The sequence below is a fragment of the Ranitomeya imitator genome, chromosome 6 (assembly GCF_032444005.1).
Source record: "Ranitomeya imitator isolate aRanImi1 chromosome 6, aRanImi1.pri, whole genome shotgun sequence".
In the NCBI taxonomy this organism is placed as follows: Eukaryota; Metazoa; Chordata; class Amphibia; order Anura; family Dendrobatidae; genus Ranitomeya; species Ranitomeya imitator.
The window spans coordinates 416,697,875-416,722,360 of NC_091287.1; the positions used below are offsets into that span (position 1 = coordinate 416,697,875).

The window sequence follows — 24,486 nt, forward strand, 5'->3', positions numbered from 1 at the left end:
GCGATGCGTCAGGATGGTAACCATAGATGTCCTAGAGACCTCTATGGTTACTGATCACCGGTGGCTGTGAGCGCCACCCTGTGGTCGGCGCTCACAGCACACCTCCATTTCTGCTACATAGCAGCGAACAGCAGATCGCTGCTATGTAGCAGAGGCGATCGAGTTGTGCCTGCTTCTAGCCTCCCATGGAGGCTATTGAAGCATGGCAAAAGTTTTAAAAAAAAGTTAAAAAAAATGTTAAAAAAATAAAAAAAATATAAAAGTTTAAATCACCCCCCTTTCACCCCAATCAAAATAAATCAATAAAAAAAATATAAAATCTACGCATATTTGGTATCGCCGCGCTCAGAATGGCCCGATCTATCAACTAAAAAAAAGCATTAACCTGATCGCTAAACAGCGTAGCGGGGAAAAAATTCAAAACGCCAGAATTACGTTTTTTTGGTCGCCGCGACATTGCATTAAAATGCAATAACGGGCGATCAAAAGAACGTATCTGCACCGAAATGCTATCATTAAAAACGTCATCTCGGCATGCAAAAAATATGCCCTCAACCGACCCCAGATCACGAAAAATGGAGACGCTACGGGTATCGGAAAATGGCGCAAATTTTTTTTTTTTTTTTTTAGCAAAGTTTGGAATTTTTTTTCACCACTTAGATAAAAAATAACCTAGTCATGTTAGGTGTCTATGAACTCGTACTGACCTGGAGAATCATAATGGCAGGTCAGTTTTAGCATTTAGTGAACCTAGCAAAAAAGCCAAACAAAAAACCAATGTGGGATTGCACTTTTTTTTGCAATTTCACCGCACTTGGAATTTTTTTCCCATTTTCTAGTACACGACATGCTAAAACCAATGGTGTCGTTCAAAAGTACAACTCGTCCCGCAAAAAATAAGCCCTCACATGGCCAAATTGATGGAAAAACAAAAAAGTTATGGCTCTGGGAAGGAGGGGAGTAAAAAACGAACAAGTGATAACTTTTCCAATTTCTGCTTATCAATTATCATCTAAAGGACTAATTGAAATGTACTTTAAAAATGACATGAAAATAAATAGAATAAAATACATTTTCCTGTACTGTAAAAAAGCTAGCCTCTCAATGCATGGTAACTGCGGTGATAAAAGAGGTTTAGATAAGGACATATTTCTGCACTCATCCTATTTTTAAAACCTTTCAGCTATAATTTTCCTGTGAGGACATGCTGTGAAAGTGAGGTTATTGGAAAATAATGGTATTCTGTACCCCGGATACAGTGCTTACTCTCTATTTACTTGATTGCCTAGTTGTAAAGGTATGTACAACTACAGATACCCTCTGTCCTGTGTAAACATCGCACGTTATCTGTCTATCAGCCGAGTGATAGGTAGAGGAGCCGCTGACAACTAAAGATCAACTGACTTAAAAGATTATTTTCGAATAAACATCTACCCATCACCAGAAAAACAAGTCAGGAGAACTCATTGACCTTAGATTGGCGTAAGTTGTTGTGCACCATGCTGGGCCGTTTGCAAAAGTAAAATTACCAGGTAGACAAAGTTCTTATGCATGACTAGTATTCAAGATCTGGAGATGACATTGCCTCCAAGAATACATCATCGAATCAAGAAACACATTAAATGGGCACATTAAATTAATTTTGGCCAAGCAGGGCCTCTTTGTCAAGACTGGCCAACCATATAATGTGATCAATGTTGTGGGAGAAAAGGGTTGGGCAGTTGGATTTCGACATGCCAGGACGTTTTGTTCTCAGAGAAGAACATAAATTGGTAGAGTGTATCACTGGCCTCCAACTCCCCTCTCTCCATGTCCTAATAGGGTCAGAAAGGGAGAGTTGACGTTTGAGCGGGGCGCCATTTCGCAGGTGTAGGGTGCCAACCTCCGCAGCAAGGTAGGATGAAATGAGACCATTTGTAGGGTGAATAAATACTGGTGTGCTCAGGTGAGTGACTAACTTTCGGCCATATTAGTCGATTCGTATTCTATTTAAGACTTATCTTTTAACAAATCTTCAATAGAAGTTATGTTTTATGTTAATAAGTGTCATATAGTGTTTAAGTTGATGATATTTCGTTTTTTGTTGCACTATAAATATGAGAATCGGTAAATTTGTTTTTGAAACGCAGATTGTGAGTTCAAATAGGGACCGCGATGATAACTTCTGTAATGTTTTTATCATTGTTAGATGCCCTTGACCAAAGCTTAGAAAAGAATTCATTCACATTCATAAAGTTAATGACTAATATGCCTTTGTAGAAAAATCTGTTTATTGAACCTAAGCTTTGCTTAATCATAATACATTATCATGAAAACTTTGAAAAGTTATCTAAGTTGCTTCTATACCTATCTTTGTTTCCTATAAAAAAAGATTCTTATTTACTTCCTAAGACTTCTCACAACTGTGTGATTGCTAGACATATACAGTCTAGGTGATGCAATATGAGCTATACCCAACGGTTGTAGAAATCACTTTCCTAAGGGTTTGCTACAATGTCTCAGTGGTAGTTAATGTCATAGGTCTGCAGAGTGTTTAAATCACATAAAGTTTCCTACATTAAATGTTGAAAAATTCCCTCCTGAAATTAAGAAAAACCAAAGTATGATCTTCCGGACTTATTTTTTTAACTTTAGCTTGGAAGTGATGCACTTTGCACATTTCAGTGGAAAAGGGAAGTGAAAACCATGCTATGTCTTTAAATGCTCAAAACTAATAAAATAATAAAACACAAAATAATTACACTTAAACTACACTACTTGAACAACTTCTTCTCCTACCCCTCGCCTGGCCCCGGTAAAATAGAAAAGCCTATACTCTCCTCCCGTGCTGGCACCATTCCCGCAGTGTCGGCACTTACTCTCCCCCGACTCTCATGCGGTGTCGTGACACGTGATCCCAGCGCCCAATCAGCACTGGCATCACTGTCCCCGCCTCCTGTCGAATTGAGCATGAAAAGGAAGTCAGAGATCAACTACAGCCTGGACTTCATCTTCCTCTTCATGTTCGCTTTGTCCAAAGGCGGAGACAGTGACGCCAGTGCTGATTGGGCGCCGGGGTCACGTGTCACAACACCGCATGAAAGCGCAAGGGAGAGTGAGTGCCAACACCGCGGGAGCAGCACCTGCACAGGAAGTGAGTATAAGCTTTATTTTATGAAGGCCAACATTTTTGATCAAGAAGGGGATGTCCTAGTAGTGGACAACCCCTTTAATTTGGCCTCCCTTGACTTTATAAATTGTCATGCAAATGACAGAGCAAAATTGAAGCTGAAAGAAAGGTGTTTAACAATAATCTATCACAAGTTTTTGTTTTTTTTACACCTAATCTGTGAGCAGCATGATATAGAGACAGAGGCCCTGATTCCATCAATATGTCACTTACTGGGCTGTTTACTGCAGTTTTGATAAAAATTAGTGTTTTAACAGGAGCAGATTATCACAAGAGGGCTAGTAAACTTGCTGCCATGTACTGTTACATATTAATGAGTTATGTATAAATCCACCTCCACTGCTGATTGGCAGCTCTCTGCCTATGCACAGTATACACTGAAAGCTACCAATCAGTGGTGTGGATAAGGTTATACAGAGCTCAACATTCAGAGAACTGCTCGCTCTGCTGCAAAGCAAACACTGATCTTATAAAAACTGTAGCAAGCAGCCCAGTAAGTGACACATCACTGGAATCAGGGTCTCTGGATCATGCTGCTCACAGATGGTGTAGCAAAGACCTGGTGAAAAAAGGACCACCACAAAGCTTCATAACCCTACTCTGCCACCTCTCCCTTTCCTACATGCATAAAACAATTGGATAAAATTATACAATTTTAATAAACGTAAGTCTTGACCTCTGTCATCTCTCCACAAAACCATACTCTTCACCTATTTTTCTTGGGTATCAATCAGTCTCCCGTTCATGACCCAGGCTAGACTATGGCAAACATAAGGGTGTGTGCCCACGATCAGGAACTGCTGTAGGTTTGACCCTGCGTATTTATCCGGCGTCAAACCTGCCGCGGCCAGCTGTGACAGCATAGTGGATGGGATTTCAACAAATCCAGTGCCCACTATACATGTACCATCGCCTGAGGATCATCCGTGGACACTGACATGTGGCGCTTCTTTCAAGACCGCAGCATGCCAATTTCTCTTGCGGAGACGCGAATCTCTGCAACAGAAATTACATCAATAGAATGCATTGGATGCGATATATCCACATGGTTCAGGGACCACATGCGGATTTCCCTGCGCTCAATAATAATAGCAAAAATGCAAAGCATCCAAAGTGCTGCTAGTTCCGGATTGTGGACACATAGCCTAAGAAGTATGAATTTTACATCTCTAACAATGTATTTCCTTTCTTTCCCATAACACACAGCTGCTAATATTGAGAACATGGCACATGTTGTGGGCAGCTATTTACGAGCCAGACCATCAGATGTGATATAATGATAAGATATAATGCTAAAGTAAAAAAAAAAAACTATTCTTTTAGCCCTTAAGCACAGTATCTTCTATGTCTAGAGGAAAGAAGGTTTAATCATAGACGCAGATTCTTTACTGTAAGAGCAGTGAGACTAAGGAACTCTCTGCCGTATGATGTTGTAATGGCTGAGTCACGACAAAACTTCCAGACAGACCTGGATGCCTTTCATGAAAAACATAATATTACAGGTTATGAGTACTAGATTCTGTGATAGGATGTTGATCCAGGGAATTAGTCAGATTGATTTCTGTGCAGTCGGGAACAAATTTCTCTCATATTATGGGACTGCCCCATGGGTTTTGCCTTCCTATGTATCAACATGTCAGAGTGTAAGTCTACCTACAACCTTAAAAACTATGAAACTATATCAACCAAAAGAAGTTCAGGGCAATACCTAATGCCTCCAATTGATTGCATTTTTGTATGAAACACACACAAAAAAATCAAAATTAATTTATGGAGCGTCTCTTCCCTGAAAGCTTTACTAATAGGAAAGTCCACAATACATGAAATCTCTGTATTGCTTCCAAAATGGCTTAAATCCATTTATATTAAAAAATAAAGATAGTATTTAAGCGTAGAACCTCAAAGCAGGTTTTGTATAATTTCCAAATGTCTGGATTTTGATTTGGATCATACCATGCTGGAACATGTCGTGTACAGCAATTCAATTCTTTATACCTGATGAAGGGCATGCTCGACCCATCCACCCAACTCACATGTCATTTTCCTCCCATACAAGACTAAAATCATGTACGTTAGAATCCTTTTACTGGAAACAATTCATTTTCTGCTTGATGGTTCCCTTTATCTACGATTATAAATTGTTTACTCATTGTATTATTAGACCTGACAATTTATGCATGACCGGTGGTACGCATCCAGCGAAAGGCACAAGTATATGATTTGGATACTGGAAATGAATATGCTAAACTAGCTGTTTGTCAAAGAATAAAATGGCAAAATAAGATCCAGAGACTGAAATCAGGACCAGGAAATGAATCGGCGAAAATCATTGTTCAGGCTTTATGAAATGGAAGTCTCCTAATGCGTGGAGCCTGCTCATACACCCCCTGTGCTATCCTGCTCTTGATGCTTTTCTATGTAACCATGTATGGCATGAATTTTAATAACTCTGTCTTAAGGGCCCCAGTAAATGATAAGAAACAGGCTTATTTTACTTAAGGAACAAATGGGGAAAAATTCAGGAATGATGAGAGGATTACAAAAATGTTTTAACTAATAGAACCAGGGGGAGGGGGGGGGGTAAAATAAAGACACTAAGATGAAAACCAAATAGTGTCATGAAATTACATATGGGGTTTTGATGGGCTTGATTTGACGTCAAAACTCACCATCTCAAAACCACTTCTTTTCATCCGCCTGCAGGACTTGAGGTAAGTGCGTATGCGTTTTCTGGCACGCTCTTGATACTCAGGGAATTGTCGCCTGCATGAGTCAATGATTGCCTGGATCTTTTCTTTGGGCTGCTTAGAGATAGGGACCATTCGGTCCAAGTTTTCATCTACAAACAGCCTGACAAACATCTGTTGGTAAGAGGGAGACAGAGGAGAAGGGGTTGGACGACTGCTCGTGTCTCTCATCTTACTACCATAGATTCTTGATTGGAATAGATACGTTGTCATGAGGAGAAGATGGTTGGTAAAAAAAAAAAAAATGAAGCATCGTCGTCCTAGGCCAAATATATTTCCTTACGAAGATATCTCAAGGCAGCAGGTAGAAACAAAAGGATTAACATTGCAAAAACACATAAATATCCCATAAAATAAAAAAAAGTAGCAAACATTGCTTTAGTGTATCGTGCTTTCTGTCGCTCTAGAAGTTAAAGCAAAAGCAAACATTCATAATACATAAAACATATATAACAAGCAACACAACACAAAGCTCTAGTCTAGTTATTATCTCGGGGAGTCTCTAAAGCAAATAAAAGAAAGGAGATTACCGCGAAAAGCATAAACATAAAATAGACAATGTACAGTAAAAAAAAAGCATATACAGCTCAATGAAGAAGTCATCGAAATACTTAAGACGATATCAGACACGACTTGGAAACATTTTATTAAAAAAACAGCATATGTATATTTTTTAATACTTGGAGAACAGTTACAATTAAATTCGTTTGTAAATGACTATGAAAGTGAATCACACAAACTCCTAATCTATTTACAAAAAGCCAAAAATTGTAAGAATCTTATAACCAAACTGACTATCAAGGAAGGGTATATTTTCCAGAACCTTCTATAAAACTTTTGTGGAAAATACTAAAATACAAAATACTAAAAAAAAAAATGCTCATCAATTTCTTCCCTAGTTTTTTAAATCAATTTTAAGTAAACTTAATTTACATTCCAAATGTTGTAATATGCATATACCTTAAGATGCATTCTGGCAATGTCATTTTTATCCCACTTAGATGGGACAGTCTATAAAAGTTCTAAAAAGTTCTAAAAAATCCAACAAATATCAATATATTTTAGGGATAAGAAAATGCAACAAAAAGCAGAATATGTCTATTGGCAACAACTTTCCAAAGTCATCTGCCGCTTGTGGCCAAAAAGATTAAACAAAATAAAAGAAAATGTAACCTATCAGCATAACCACTGCGGGGACCTAGCGGAGATATGTTCTGCAGCCTTGCTTGTCACAATGATGACTTACATTAAAAGCTTTCAGGCGTTCTGCCTCCACTCCATCAGCTTCAGTTGCCTTCTCGACATCCTCGTGGTCATCGTGGTCATCTTCATCTTCATCGCCCCGATTCAAAGATAAATCTTCACCACAACCACCTACACTTTCATTTTTTCCAGAGTCATAGCTGGAGTAGCTATGTGCTGGAGACTGAGAAAAGAAGAAGCTGCATCAGTTGACTGGAATGATTTCCTAACTAATAAGCCTAATGAAATAAAAGACACCAATAGGATTAATTTCACCTAACCAAACATGATTCCTGAATCTATACATTGTCTGCAAAAATTCTTCTAAATCTATACATTTTCCAAACAATTTTACTTTCTCTCTTTGGAAATTGTTTCTCTTGTCTTATTTTCACCTAGTTCAACATGTCCTTCTCATATAATTAATTTTAGATTGTTTTATTAAAGATTTTATTAATAGTTTATAAAATCAATTATGTCAAATTGGACCAAACTAAACATAATAAATCCAAATTGAATAAAATACAGTATATATATTAACTTTTAGAATAGTCTGACACAGGGCACAGTCAATGTTCATGTCCTCCTATAATAAGCTAGAGAACAATTACCATAATCATGGCTTCATATCCAGTATAACACAACATAGCGATAATAATAACAATAATAATTTGTGAATAGAAGAGACATATGTATTTATTAAAAAAAATAAAATCCTTATGGTATTGAGAGAGATGATTTCTTTTCTATTGTTTCCTATTCTATGCTACGTATTTATGCAAAATCATATGTGATTGGACATGAATTAACAAGCCATTTGTGAATGACCGCATTGTGAATCCTGGATGTTTCTGCTGAAAGCTAAAATCTGCCATTCAGGATCCTCATGTTACTGCAGTAGGGGCACTATTGGAACTAGTGATCTGGGCACCTGAAGCTTCAACCCTTGATTCCACAGAGTGTTCTTCAGGGTCCCTTTCCAGGAATTGAATTCATTGAATGACAGTATTATTTGGAAATTAATCGGTACATCAAAAGGTGAGGCTTCAAAAGAAACTACACTGTACAAACCTGAGGGCCCATTTACACTGGCTGATAATCGAGAATGAGGGTTCATAGGAATCAAGCATCAAATGAGGAAAACACTCGTGTGTGGAGTGAAATGATTTTAAAGCTTGCTAAAAAATCATCACTCTTGGCAGTACATCGTCCTGTCTAAGAACAATGGTATTCTATGTGCACAGAACGATTTTATTGCATGCGGTCTGCCTAAACATAATGTTAAAGAGATTCTGTCGGCAGGTTTTCCTATGTAGTCTGAGGACCGTATAAGATTGCGGCTGAGACACAGATTTCAGGGATGTGTCACTTATTAGGCTGTGTGCTGTTGTTTCAATATAATGAATATTTTATCACCAGGAAATTATCTCTGACCAGACTAGCTCCCTTGTACCAAGTGGTCCAACCATGCCCCTTCCTCTGATAAGCAGCTTACTATTAATAGACAATGTACATAGAAAGCTGTGGTGTTGTTTGGTGTCAGCTTTCTGAACTTCTGAACTCTGCTACATGCTACTCTAAAATCTCTGATTGTATCACAACTGCTGCACCCACTAAAGTAAGTGATAAATTGTTGGAATCAGGGTCTCCTTTCCTACATTATGCTGCTCTCAGATTAGGTCGCAAAAACTTGGTGACAGATTCCCTTTTACCAGTATATACTAAATATCGTATGCACTACTAGAATTGGTGCCAAAGGTAAGTTCCCACACCGTGTATCAATAGAAAAATAAACCTGGCACTTAACTTATAATAAGGTTCTTTATAAAGTTTACTACATTAAAACGTCATAAAGAACATCATTATAAGTTGAGTGCCAGGTTTATTTTTCTATAGATTCCCTTTTACCGACCTCTGATCAACTTTCATGTGGCTGATTAGTGGTCATTTAACGTCATCGATAGGACTGCCTAAATGCAGAATTAGTCTGAACTTAAATAATTGACTCACTGTAGTTAGAACTGTGTTAGCATAGTTTTGATTATCCAGTAGGGGTTTATTTCTTTTGATAATGCATCAGGAGATTACTATTAGAATAGACCATTAAAATACAAATTGTTCAGATTTTTACATGGGGTAGGATTTTGTCAAATATTGAATTCATTCTTAGATGTTGTCTGCTCTGGACTATCCCTTTTGTCCTTGTTTCCTTCTGGGACCCTCAGCAGTCAGATGCAATCTTAGGGAAAACTTGGCAGTAAGTGTTCAGTTTTCTTGTAGCGCCACCGCAGGGGAAATTGTTATGACCTGGTGGTTAGGAGCACCCGACCTGAAAGTTAAACTCATACAGGACGAGCTCTGGGATGTGGGAGCTCTGCTGACCGCAAGCCCTAATCCTATCGCACACACTAGAAATAGCCGTGGAGCGCTCCTGACGCTCCCTATGCGCCTCGTCACAGCCTAAGAGCTAGCTAGCCCTAGAGAAGAAAATAAAGCCTACCTTGCCTCAGATAAATTCCCCAAAGGAATAGGCAGCCCCCCACATGTAATGACTGTGAGTAAAGATGAAAGTCACAAACGCAGAAATGAGATAGGTTTCAGCAAAGGAAGGCACGACTTACTAAATAGACAGAGGATAGGAAAGGAATCTTTGCGGTCAGCACAAAAACCTACAAAAGACCACGCAGAGTGTGCAAAAGGGTCCTCAATACCGACTCACGGTGCGGGGGTGCCACCCTGCATCCCAGAGCTTCCAGCTAGCAAGACAAAATCAAGATAACCAGCTGGACAAAGAAACAAGAACAATAATAACAATCAGGAACTTAGCTTCTGCAGGAGAAGACAGGACACCAGACAGATCCAGGAGCGAACTGAACCAATGCTAAAACATTGACAGCTGGCATGAGGAAACGATCTGAGTGGAGTTAAATAGAGAAGCCAACCAAAGGATAAACCACGTCACCTGTGTAAGGAACCTCAGAAGCAGCAGCTCCACTCACAGCCATATCCAACAGCAGGTTAGAAATTACACGTTAAAACTTAACTTTTACTTATATTTGTTAAAATCACGAACGTGACCGTGAGCGAACAATGTGCCAGTGTTTTTAAAAACCAAAAAATCATAACAAAGACCACAACACGACGAACAGGTAAGAGTTCAAATGGAACAGTATTTGTGGAGCATATGTTTCAAAATCTATCATACATATGACACTATACCACAATGAGCAAGCTCAAAAAACCATATAGGGTGGGTCAATCTCCAACCTATTAAATTTATACCACCAATAGCACTAGAATACATATATGCCTCACCACATTAATAATGCACACCAGCATATGTTCGGTAAGTGTCTATGCGTGGATTCATCTAGCAACAGCGTTTATAATTTATACTCATCCTTCTGGGACCGATGCTGCCAGCGGTGCCTCCGTAGAGTTTCTGGGGCTTAGGGGCGGATCATGCCGCACTAGCCATAGTTCCCCGTTATATCCAGTGTCTCCCGACGCGTTTCTTCTTTTAATTCATCAGGGGGGTAGTGACAAAAGATGCTGTCAAATCCACTCACAGCCACCAGAGGGAGCCCACGGACCGAACTCACCGAAGTACCATTCATGACCACAGGAGGGAGCTCGACAACAGAATTCTCAACAGTACCCCCCCCCCTTGAGGAGGGGTCACCGAACCCTCACCAGAGCCCCCAGGCCGATCAGGATGAGCAAAATGAAAGGCACGAACTAGATCGGCAGCATGAACATCAGAGGCAAAAACCCAGGAATTATCCTCCTGACCATAACCCTTCCACTTGACCAGGTACTGGAGTTTCCGTCTCGAAACACGAGAATCCAAGATCTTTTCCACCACATACTCCAACTCCCCCTCGACCAACACCGGGGCAGGAGGATCAACGGAGGGAACCATAGGCGCCACGTATCTCCGCAACAACGACCTATGGAACACATTATGGATGGCAAAAGAAGCTGGAAGGTCCAAACGAAACGACACAGGATTAAGAATTTCAGAAATCTTATATGGCCCAATGAAACGAGGCTTAAACTTAGGAGAGGAAACCTTCATAGGAACATGACGAGATGACAACCAAACCAAATCCCCAACCCGAAGTCGGGGACCAACACAGCGCCGGCGGTGAGAGAAACGTTGAGCCTTCTCCTGGGACAATGTCAAATTGTCCACCACGTGAGTCCAAATCTGCTGCAACCTGTCCGCCACAGTATCCACACCAGGACAGTCCGAAGGCTCAACCTGCCCTGAAGAGAAATGAGGATGGAAACCAGAATTGCAGAAAAAAGGAGAAACCAAAGTAGCCGAGCTGGCCCGATTATTAAGGGCGAACTCAGCCAAAGGCAAAAAGGACACCCAATCATCCTGATCAGCAGAAACAAAGCATCTCAGATATGTCTCCAAAGTCTGATTAGTTCGTTCGGTTTGGCCATTAGTCTGAGGATGGAAAGCCGAAGAAAAAGACAAATCAATGCCCATCTTAGCACAAAAGGATCGCCAAAACCTTGAAACAAACTGGGAACCCCTGTCCGAGACGATGTTCTCCGGAATGCCATGCAAACGAACCACATGCTGAAAAAACAATGGCACCAAATCAGAGGAGGAAGGCAATTTAGACAAGGGTACCAAATGGACCATCTTAGAGAAGCGATCACAAACCACCCATATGACCGACATCCTTTGAGAAACAGGGAGATCAGAAATAAAATCCATGGAAATATGCGTCCAGGGCCTCTTCGAGACCGGCAAGGGCAAAAGCAACCCACTGGCACGAGAACAGCAGGGTTTAGCCCGAGCACAAGTCCCACAGGACTGCACAAAAGAACGCACATCCCGTGACAAAGAAGGCCACCAAAAGGATCTAGCCACCAAATCTCTGGTACCAAAGATTCCAGGATGACCAGCCAACACCGAACAATGAACCTCAGAGATAACTCTACTAGTCCATCTATCAGGGACAAACAGTTTCTCCGTAGGACAACGGTCAGGTCTATCAGCCTGAAACTTCTGCAGCACGCGCCGCAAATCAGGGGAGATGGCAGACAAAATTACCCCCTCTTTAAGAATACCCGCCGGCTCCGGAACACCCGGAGAGTCAGGCACAAAACTCCTTGACAGGGCATCAGCCTTCACATTCTTAGATCCCGGAAGGTATGAAACCACAAAATCAAAACGGGAGAAAAAGAGCGACCATCGAGCCTGTCTAGGATTCAACCGTTTGGCAGACTCGAGATAAGTCAAATTCTTGTGATCCGTCAAGACCACCACGCGATGTTTAGCTCCTTCAAGCCAATGTCGCCACTCCTCGAATGCCCATTTCATGGCCAACAACTCTCGATTGCCAACATCATAATTGCGCTCAGCAGGCGAGAATTTTCTAGAAAAGAAGGCACATGGTTTCATCACCGAGCCATCAGAACTTCTTTGCGACAAAACAGCCCCTGCTCCAATCTCAGAAGCATCAACCTCGACCTGAAACGGAAGCGAAACATCTGGCTGGCACAGCACAGGGGCAGAAGAAAAACGACGCTTCAACTCCTGAAAAGCCTCTACAGCTGCAGAGGACCAATTGACCACATCAGCACCTTTCTTGGTCAAATCAGTCAACGGTTTAGCAACACTAGAAAAATTAGCGATGAAGCGACGGTAAAAATTAGCAAAGGCCAGGAACTTCTGTAGGCTCTTCACAGATGTCGGTTGAGTCCAATCATAAATGGCCTGGACCTTAACAGGGTCCATCTCGATAGTAGAAGGGGAAAAAATGAAACCCAAAAATGAAACCTTCTGAACTCCAAAGAGACACTTAGACCCCTTCACAAACAAGGAATTAGCACGAAGAACCTGGAACACCATTCTGACCTGCTTCACATGAGACTCCCAATCATCCGAAAAGTCCAAAATGTCATCCAAATATACAATCATGAATCTATCCAGGTACTCTCGGAAGATGTCATGCACAAAGGACTGAAACACAGATGGAGCATTAGAAAGCCCGAATGGCATAACCAGGTACTCAAAATGCCCCTCGGGCGTATTAAATGCTGTTTTCCATTCATCGCCCTGTTTAATTCGCACCAGATTATACGCCTCGAAGATCTATCTTGGTGAACCAACTAGCCCCCTTAATTCGAGCAAACAGATCAGACATCAGCGGCAAAGGATACTGAAATTTGACTGTGATCTTATTAAGAAGGCGGTAATCAATACAAGGTCTTAAAGAGCCATCCTTCTTGGCCACAAAAAAGAACCCTGCTCCCAATGGTGACGACGACGGGCGAATATGACCCTTCTCCAAGGATTCCTTTATATAACTCCGCATAGCAGCGTGCTCTGGCACAGATAGATTAAACAGTCGGCCCTTAGGAAACTTACTACCGGGAAACAAATTAATAGCACAATCGCAGTCCCTATGAGGAGGTAGGGCACCAGATTTGGGCTCCTCAAATACATCCCGGTAATCTGATAAAAACTCAGGGACTTCAGAAGGAGTGGAAGGCGAAATTGACAACAATGGAACATCACCATGTACCCCTTGACAAACCCAGCTGGACACAGACATAGATCTCCAATCCAACACTGGATTATGGACCTGTAGCCATGGCAACCCCAAAACGACCACATCATGCAGATTATGCAACACCAAAAAGCGAATATCCTCCTGATGTGCAGGAGCCATGCACATGGTCAATTGCGTCCAGTATTGAGGTTTATTCTTGGCCAAAGGCGTAGCATCAATTCCTCTCAATGGAATAGGATGCTGCAAGGGCTCCAAGGAAAAACCACAGCGCCTGGCAAACTCCAAGTCCATCAAATTCAGGGCAGCGCCTGAATCCACAAATGCCATAACAGAATATGACGACAGAGAGCAAATCAGAGTAATGGACAAAAGAAATTTTGACTGTACCGTACCAATGGTGGCAGACCTAGCGAACCGCTTAGTGCGCTTAGGACAATCGGAGATAGCATGAGTGGAGTCACCACAGTAAAAATACAGTCCATTCCGACGTCTGTGTTCTTGCCGTTCAGCTCTGGTCAAAGTTCTATCACACTGCATAGGCTCAGGCCTATTCTCAGAGGACACCGCCAAATGGTGCACAGCTTTGCGCTCACGCAAACGTCGATCGATCTGAATGGCCAATGACATAGACTCATTCAGACCAGCAGGCGTGGGAAATCCCACCATGACATCCTTAAGGGCTTCAGAAAGACCCTTTCTGAAAATTGCCGCCAGGGCACATTCATTCCACTGAGTAAGCACAGACCACTTTCTAAACTTCTGACAGTACACCTCCGCCTCATCCTGACCCTGACACAAAGCCAGCAAGATTTTCTCTGCCTGATCCACGGAATTTGGTTCATCATAAAGCAATCCTAGCGCCAGAAAAAACGCATCAACATCACGCAATGCAGGATCTCCTGGCGCAAGGGAAAATGCCCAGTCTTGAGGGTCACCACGTAATAAAGAAATAATGATTTTTACTTGTTGAGCGGGGTCACCAGAGGAGCGTGGTTTCAAAGCTAGAAACAGTTTACAATTATTTTTGAAATTCAGAAACTTAGATCTATTTCCAGAAAATAAATCAGGAGTAGGAATTCTAGGTTCTAACATCGGATTCTGAACCACAAAATCTTGAATGTTTTGTACCCTTGCAGTGAGATGATCCACACAAGAGGACAGACCTTGAATGTCCATCTCTACACCTGTGTCCTGAACCACCCAAAGGTCTAGGGGAAAAGAAAGACAAAACACAGTGCAAAGAAAAAAAAATGGTCTCAGAACTTCTCTTATCCCTCTATTGAGATGCATTAATACTTTGGGCCAGCTGTACTGTTATGACCTGGTGGTTAGGAGCACCCGACCTGATAGTTAAACTCATACAGGACGAGCTCTGGGATGTGGGAGCTCTGCTGACCGCAAACCCTAATCATATCGCACACACTAGAAATAGCCGTGGAGCACTCCTGACGCTCCCTATGCGCCTCGTCACAGCCTAAGAGCTAGCTAGCCCTAGAGAAGAAAATAAAGCCTACCTTGCCTCAGAGAAATTCCCCAAAGGAATAGGCAGCCCCCCACATGTAATGACTGTGAGTAAAGATGAAAGTCACAAACGCAGAAATGAGATAGGTTTCAGCAAAGGGAGGCACGACTTACTAAATAGACAGAGGATAGGAAAGGAATCTTTGCGGTCAGCACAAAAACCTACAAAAGACCACGCAGAGTGTGCAAAAGGGTCCTCCGCACCGACTCATGGTGCGGGGGTGCCACCCTGCATCCCAGAGCTTCCAGCTAGCAAGACAAAATCAAGATAACCAGCTGGACAAAGAAACAAGAACAATAATAACAATCAGGAACTTAGCTTCTGCAGGAGAAGACAGGACACCAGACAGATCCAGGAGCGAACTGAACCAATGCTAAAACATTGACAGCTGGCATGGAGAAACGATCTGAGTGGAGTTAAATAGAGAAGCCAACCAAAGGATAAACCACGTCACCTGTGTAAGGAACCTCAGAAGCAGCAGCTCCACTCACAGCCACCAGAGGGAGCCCACGGACCGAACTCACCGAAGTACCATTCATGACCACAGGAGGGAGCTCGACAACAGAATTCACAACAGGAAATAGAGCCTAGTACCTATTAAAATGAAAAGACAGTGTACAACGAGGACAGGGCAGGTCCTTCACAGCAACGATGATGAGGGATAAGGATCCTGAACTGAGGACCCCTCTAATAATCCTGATCCGGTATAATATAAGGTATTGTCGTTTATCCTGCTGCTCCTTCTTATAATTGGTATAATTTACTTTGCAATGATAACTGTAAAACTGCAGTATTGAAAGGAATTAGTGATAATAACATTCTACTGGTGAAATCAGCACAATCCATAAAATGAAAGCCGATCATCTTTTTGTGTGCAAACTGTTCCCACAAAAACGACACAGTCTATTTTCTCTTCTAGCGGCTTTATGCACAATAAATCAGGTTGGAGATGTTATACAGCCAGGGGGGCAGGCTCAAGCTGTGGGGCTTAAAATGATATTTGTGCAATCTTGACTCTGTGAATGGGTACTTGAATTTATGGACATCTTAAATGAGCTAATGAGATATATTTATATGAGCTGTCTGAGGAGACGTATTAGCATGCTGTGAAATTTTATTGAGGAGATGGAAGTATCTATTATGCTTACATCCTATTCAGCAGGTCATTTTATTCTTACCTTTTCATTATAGTCATCATTTACTTTATTGTTTTAAACTAATAGATTCCAACTCTGATTTATAGCCTGAGACAGGAAGAGACTTCTTTAATCTCACTTTGATTAAAACATCTTAAACAATTGATGATCTGATCAGATGGCAGGTTAATGGTTCTTTCTGTTAGGAGCACATACAAGCATATTCACCATAGCTCTGTATATAACAGTATAAAGAAATATAATGTGCCTTCAAATATTATAGCCATCAGGAAAATTAAAGGGGTGATCCATTACATTCTTGTGCCCATCTGAAAAGATAGACACCGCCAGTAAGGAGCGCTAACAGAGACCAAAATCTCGTACTTTGGACTAATACAAATCAATACTTCTGTTATGGGCATGTCTGAATCCCGGTTTTAGGGTTTTCAGACCCAAGCAGAGTAAGGAACGAACTTCAAAATTCAGTGTGAACAGCCCCTTATTAACTGAGTGCCTTACTAGGGGGTACTGCTTTTCTTTGAGCAGACCTTCTTTGAGCTGTTGTCAGGAGACTTTAGAGGCAAAGCAATGCTCCCTAAGAAAAAGCAGGCAGTGGGAAGTAGCCACCACATAGGTCAATGTTCAACACTTTAAAGAGCATTACTACGAGACTTAGAATAATTAAGCAAGCTGTGTCTTCTCTCATAGGAAAATACACCCATCGGCAGGCAACAGTTTCAGGTGTCTTGTGGTTATCGGTGCCGAGGACGGTACTAGTTGACTGTGTTAGAGGTCTTTAACAGAGGTCTATGGAATAATGTTTCTCCTTGTAGAGACTGACATCTGGCAAATTGAACTGTTTGGTCCAGGCAATGCTCAATGGGAAAAAAATAGAAGACTTTGGTTTCACAACCAGTACCCAGGAGTAGCACAAGTTGTATATGGTAACCTACATGAAGCTGACACTCCCTTCACGCACCATTCTCTAATATCTGCTTCCACTTTTTAATAATATGAATTTAAATGTGGCCTTGAGCTGCATTCAATGATTAAAGCCTTGTGCAGCACAGAATATGATTCTTGCATACTATACATCCTGTATAATGTGGTGTTTAATGTGAGGTTTGAATACAGAAAATACCCCTATCATATGCTATAACGTTCCTTCAGTTCCACATCCACAAGACCAGCGTGAATCAAAGAAATTATCTAAATGCAAATAAATGCATGAGAGTATCAACCATCTGCTGGCCAGACATTCAGCCCTTTCTTACTATAATTCTGAAAACATTTGACTAATTCCGGACTGTGAGATTATTTTTGCCTTGTTGCAGAACTAGAAAAAAGTCCACACTGATACGAGCTCGATTAAAGGAGTTTTATAGGCTTGTTTTGTGTTTTTTTATTTAGTTTTGAGAGCTGATTTCATGGCCTGGAGGCGAGGACTGACTTTTCAGCAGTCATCTCGTGAACCCAAAGACTTTGAATTGAGCCTATACTCCATTCTATGTACTTGCTCAGGCAGAACGTGAGATATTCTACTTCTCCAGCTGCACTTCAGAGTGATTGTTGGGGTCTCATTTCATAATCTGTCATACTGCTACTCACTGCTAGTCATAGTTAGGAGGCAGACAGATGGCCATATTTCTCATGCGAGGATCGCATCGCAATCCTCGGACTGACCATCAGCTTTTCTGACCTGAGTGTGTCAGCTGCATAGAAATACATCATGCTGTCACGCTCAGTTCAGGAGAGGTACCAGGACAGTCAGTACAGTTTGATGCGATGATCGCAAAAGAAATACGGCCGTCTGTCTTTGCCCTTATAATGATAATCCTGGCACCCTTGGCACATGTGATAAATTTTACACTAAGTGTAGCAAAAAAACTCGGCACTCAAACTTAGCTTTATACTGTAAGTGGTTTAATTGTATCCACGCTTAGTAGCAAAAAAAGTTTCGGTCCTATTAGCAGGGCCTTCATCAGTCCAGTAGCAGAAGGTGGACGCAGTCCGTGTCTCAGGAGTGTAGCTGAATCCAGCAGATAACCTTAGAAGATCTAGAGCCTGCGTGTCTGGTCTGAAGGGGACGCGGCATCCACCGCAAGTCCATGCGACTTGCGGTGGATGCCGTGTCCCCTTCAGACCGGCTAATAGGACCGAAACGTTTTTTGCTACTAAGCGTGGATACAATTAAACCACTTATAAAGCTAAGTTTGAGTGCCGAGTTTTTTGCTACACTTCATGGTATTGGAACCTACTCTGGCACCTTATATACGGCTGTGCACGCGCTTATCTTTCTAAATTTTACACTAATTTTGGCATTAAATACTTTCAAACGTGGCAACTCAAAGTTGTGCAAAAATTTAGAAGACAAAAGAAACCGCCTAATAATCAGTCAAAAGCATTGCTCCCACACAGGCCCCGGCATTAATATCTACAAGGCTTCAGTTGACGTTGGTCTGCAGTGTCTGTTGTGTATTACTTTTGAATATATTGGAAAAGTCTCCAAAAGGATTTGTCTGCAGGTCCCAAATGTACTTCTTATAACAACTGTACCATACGTAAGATTAGTCTAAGTATCAGCCTTTGATACAATGAAGTGACATTTTAATTAAGTGAAATTAAAAAGTGGGCAACATAAACCACTCCAAGAAATAAGATTATACAGTCACACTATTTTCATATAGTGGTAAGGAGTTGGACATACTGCTTATGTTCTACCTTATTGATATGTGCTGTGATGTGATGTTTTATAATGTTTTACATTGTTATGTGATAGAGTTGTATTCTGCCCAGCAACAGGTAGTGAGTAGATATAGATAGAGTTAAGAGTTGGGATGAGCCCACATAGGGTGGGGCTACGTAGCAAGATTAGAGAGGACTTCCTGGTAGTGAGACAGGGTCTAGCTTGCAAAAAGAGAAGACTTTTTGTCTGCGCACTCAGCAGAGCCGCATGAATTGGGTGCCCTCAAAGTGAGTGGAGACTGAGGAATTAAATAGCATGATCCTGAGCAGAGAAAGGAAAAGCGATAAAAGGACAGAGTGATTTATCAGATGCGGGTCCTGGGACAGCACGCCTAGCAGTATGGCCCCAAGTTTACAACTCAGAGCGGTAACGGTCAAGAATGGAACAGGGAGTGTGAGATGAAGAGAGTACCCCAGGTGGGAGTTCCAAGTCATCAGCAAGCAGAGAAGCTAAGTACCGGCCGTAGTGGCAAACTAGTTCCCCTAATGGAAAGGAGGATGCAGAACCACTGGTTGAAGTACAGGACTCTCACATAATGGACTGTAGCACAGTGCTGGGTGGTGATGAAGACAAAGGAACTCAGTGACAGAAGCCTGGAAAAGGTACAAAGACCATTTGTGAAGATGCTCCATGTTGTAAAGGAAATGCTCTTGAAGTTATGCACCTGCTATCTACTGTACATATTCCCCATCAAGTCACTGTTCAGTAAAAGACTGTTCATTGTTGACTGCTGGTGTCCCTCATTGTACTTTTCAACATCTGGTCCTGGCCAGCTGAAGTCACCGGCTTTATGCGGCCTGCAAGGGCGTAGTGTCCCTGCAGATGAAGCCTACACACCCAGCCAGGACACCGATCTTTAAAATAGCATACTGGGGCATAAAAGACAAGTACCTCATTCATGGATACCGACCTGCGCCACGTTACATTACAGGTTTACCGGCCTCTAAATTGGTTTGCACATCTCCTGAAGTGATTGATTTATCTGTAGTATAGGCCATCACTTTGTGACTATGGGGGGACTTATGAATGTTGCTGTGCTGCACATCAGGGAAGAATAGTAAAGGGGCACAGTGATAAATCAGCACTGAAGTTTCTTATTCTATAGATCGATTAAAAAATGAAATTCCATCACTTCATATTATGGGAATATCATTATTTTTTACCTCTTCTGCAAACCTGTGAACCAAAAATAAAGAAAAAGATGAAAATGAACAACCCTAGGCAAGAAGAGCTTTTATACTGTGGAAAGAGCTTACATACGGTAGTAAGTATTGAGCTCAGGACATGTGGTCGTCCAAAATGATGGACTGGTTCCTAACCGTCGGCAGAGGACTGAGACAAAACGGTTAGAAAGTTGTCAAGATGAAAAATAATTTTAATAAGAACCATCTTTCACACGCCATAAATACTTATTTCATTTACATAAATATCGCCATAGAAGCAATATGTTTCTATTTCTTTCATTTTAAACATATTCAATTTAATTAACATTAAAATGATAAAAAACCAGTTCAATTATTCTTATTTATGAAACCTGAAAGAAGATCTATATTCTTCCTGCATTTTTCTGAGCACAATAAACAGTATGTTACATCAGATATTGCCGACTCTGTCCATTTGAAGATGAATTTATATTTCACAAAGCTCTTAACTAAGTGAAAAAAAGTAACTTTTATTGTAAGAAAGGATCATTCTTTATTTCAACTTTTATATATACATATATATATATATAAAATGGGAGATTATTAACCAACACTGAATATATTACATTGATTTTCACAGTATTTTGGTAGTCCAGAAGTCCTAGCAGCTCACTATTTGCTTCTAGCCCAGATCTACTAGATAGGGTGGCTATAATTAATAGTAGTATGCTTTAGATCAGTGTTCCCCAACTCCGGTCCTCAAGAGCCGCCAACAGCTCATGTTTTCAGGATTTCCTTGGTATTGCACAGGTGATGGAATTATTGCCTGTGCAGGTACTGGGCAATGCTAAGGAAATCCTGAAAACATGACCTGTTGGTGGCTCTTGAGGACCGGAGTTGGGGAACACTGCTTTAGATTAACATTTTACTTAGATCCCCGCTTCTTCATTGTCTTCATGCTTTTTTCTGGAGTAAAAATGGTTCTATTAGTGACTTTTATGTTTGCACCTTATTCATTATTTAATTTGTGCTATTTTAGGCTAAAGATCCCTGTACACATTTGACTAATATTGACTGAAATTGGCAAGTTCAGCCAACAGTATAGTATTTATACTATCCTGACAGATGATGTCCCAGGAGAAAAGAATCCAGGATGTACAATTTTGGACTAACAAGTCTTTTGTTCTCGGCAAGAAAAGCTGCGACCAAAGGAGTCTGGTAGCAGTTCTCTCATAGGGAACACACGTGCACTCATCAGAGCAAGTGCTTTTCCATACACAGGTGCTCTTGGCAGAGTGATCGCTTTTCCATACACAGGTGCTCTTGACAGAACAATCACTCCTCCATACACAGGTGCTCTTGGCAGAGTGATCGCTCCTCCATACACAGGTGCTCTTGGCAGAGTGATCGCTCCTCCATACACAGGTGCTCTTGGCAGAGTGATCGCTCTTCCATACACAGGTGCTCTTGGCAGAGTGATCGCTCTTCCATACACAGGTGCTCTTGGCAGAGTGATCGCTCTTCCATACACAGGTGCTCTTGGCAGAGTGATCGCTCCTCCATACACAGGTGCTCTTGGCAGAGTGATCGCTCTTCCATACACAGGTGCTCTTGGCAGAGTGATTGCTCCTCCATACACAGGTGCTCTTGGCAGAGTGATTGCTCTTAAATACACAGGTGCTCTTGGCAGAGTGATCGCTCTTACATACACAGGTGCTCTTGGCAGAGTGATCGCTCCTCCATACACAGGTGCTCTAGGCAGAGTGATCGCTCCTCCATACAAAGGTGCTCTTGGCAGAGTGATCGCTCTTCCATACACAGGTGCTTTTGGCAGAGTGATCGCTCCTCCATACACAGGTGCTCTTGGCAGAGTGATCGCTCTTCCATACACAGGTACTCTTGGCAGAGTGATCGCTATTCCATACACAGGTGCTCTTGGCAGAGTGATCGCTCTTCCATACACAGGTGCTCTTGGCAGAGTGATCGCTCTTCCATACACAGGTGCTCTTGGCAGAGTGATCACTCCTCCATACACAGGTGCTCTTGGCAGAGTGATCACTCCTCCATACACAGGTGCTCTTGGCAGAGTGATCGCTCTTCCATACACAGGTGCTCTTGGCAGAGTGATTGCTCCACCATACACAGGTGCTCTTGGCAGAGTGATTGCTCTTAAATACACAGGTGCTCTTGGCAGAGTGATCGCTCTTACATACACAGGTGCTCTTGGCAGAGTGATCGCTCCTCCATACACAGGTGCTCTTGGCAGAGTGATCGCTCCTCCATACAAAGGTGCTCTTGGCAGAGTGATCGCTCTTCCATACACAGGTGCTTTTGGCAGAGTGATCGCTCCTCCATACACAGGTGCTCTTGGCAGAGTGATCGCTCTTCCATACACAGGTACTCTTGGCAGAGTGATCGCTATTCCATACACAGGTGCTCTTGGCAGAGTGATCGCTCTTCCATACACAGGTGCTCTTGGCAGAGTGATCGCTATCCCATACACAGGTGCTTTTGGCAGAGTGATCGCTCTTCCATACACAGGTGCTTTTGGCAGAGTGATCGCTCTTCCATACACAGGTGCTCTTGGCAGAGTGATCACTCTTCCATACACAGGTGCTCTTGGCAGAATAGGTGCTCCTCCATACTCAGGCGCACTCATCAGAGCAAGTGTTTTTCCATACACAGGCGCACTTGCTCGAGCGCTCCTCCATACACAGGTGCACTTGGCAGTACGAGAGCTCCTCCATACACATGCGCACTCATCAGAGCAAGTGCTTTTCCAAACAGAGGTGCAAATAAAAGAGCGAGCGCTCCTCCATACACAGGCGCCCTTGGCAGACCAAGAGATTTTCCATACACAGTCTCACTTGGCAGAGCAAGCGCTCCTCCATACATGGGCGCATTAGCAGAGTGAGAGCTCCTCCATACACAGGAAAATTTGGCAGAGTGAGCACTCCTCCATACACAGGCGCACTTGACTGAGCAAACACTCATCCATATACAGGCGAACTTGACAGAGGCAGCGGTCCTCAATACAAAAGTGCACTTGAGAGAGTGAACACTTATCCATACACAAGCACACGTGGCAGAGCGAATGCTCATTCATACACAGGTGCCCTTGGCAGAATGAGCGCTCCTCCATAAACAGGCGCACTTGATAGAGCGAGCGCTCCTCCATACACAGGCACACTTGGCAGAGCGAATGCTCATTCATACACAGGTGCCCTTGGCAGAATGAGCGCTCCTCCATAAACAGGCGCACTTGATAGAGCGAGCGCTCCTCCATACACAAGCACACGTGGCAGAGCGAATGCTCATTCATACACAGGTGCCCTTGGCAGAATGAGCACTCCTCCATAAACAGGCGCACTTGATAAGAGCAAGCGCTCCTCCATACACAGGCATACTTGGCAGAATGAGCACTCCTCCAAGCACAGGCACATTTGTCAGAGCAAACACTCACCCATACAAAGGCACATTTGCAGAGCAAGTCATCTTGTGTATATAGAAGTTGGGAAAGATGGCTTAAGCAAATGATTGGCTGAACCATCATTCAGTTGACAGCTATCTATTGGGTATGTGCCTAGTGGAGTGTTTAATTTTATTTTTGTGCAGCTAAAGACTAATGTGTGACATTTTAAAGCGTCATGCGACTGTTTACTCTAAAAAGGCGCTAAAAAAGTAATAGACAAAAAAAAAGCATCTTTGATTTTGAACAACATTCAATTACCCCATTGCACCATTTTGAAGAATTAGGCACACAAAAAGACAAAACAAAGAAGAAAAGTTGCTAGAAAATACAGCTTAAGAATCGGGGCTGATATTCCAAGTTGTACATTCTTATTACTGAGCTTTCGATTAATGCAAAGACTTTTTAAGGGTCACTGCATATGGGGAAGACTTGTCCACTGTAAATCTGTGGCAAAATTCACAAATCTGCAGAAATAACTGAACTTTCACATTTCAAAATCTACGCCTCAAGTCAATTTCTTACCAAAAATTCACACAGCATGTGGATGAGCTCTGTAAATTTTCATCCACATGGCCACTAGTGTACTCTGCTGCTTATTTTCTGCAGTCAAATGTACCCAGAAAATCTGCAGCAAATGCGCGTGTCTTAGTCTCTGTATTCAATGCTGAGTTGACACATAGTGAAAAGCCGACAATTGACAAGAGGACGATTGTTAATTTAGACACAACTTTTTAGGAGGAAAAAAGGGGAAAGTCAAAATGCTAAGGAAAA

The 24,486-nt window shown here is 42.0% G+C and overlaps 1 protein-coding gene across 5 annotated transcripts in view; it reads right to left on the reverse strand.

Annotated features, from left to right (window-relative positions):
* Positions 1-24,486, reverse strand: part of NOL4 (nucleolar protein 4) — a 456,659-nt gene that overhangs the window by 76,497 nt on the left and 355,676 nt on the right. For 3 of the 5 annotated variants that reach the window (XM_069731269.1, XM_069731270.1, XM_069731273.1), the window contains exons 7-8: positions 7,163-7,342; positions 5,839-6,030 (exon numbers count right to left, since the gene is read on the reverse strand). In XM_069731269.1, the coding sequence (XP_069587370.1) occupies positions 5,839-6,030; positions 7,163-7,342 (372 nt within the window). The remainder of the gene's footprint in view (positions 1-5,838; positions 6,031-7,162; positions 7,343-24,486) is intronic. The other 2 variants (XM_069731271.1, XM_069731272.1) reach the window with 1 other exon arrangement.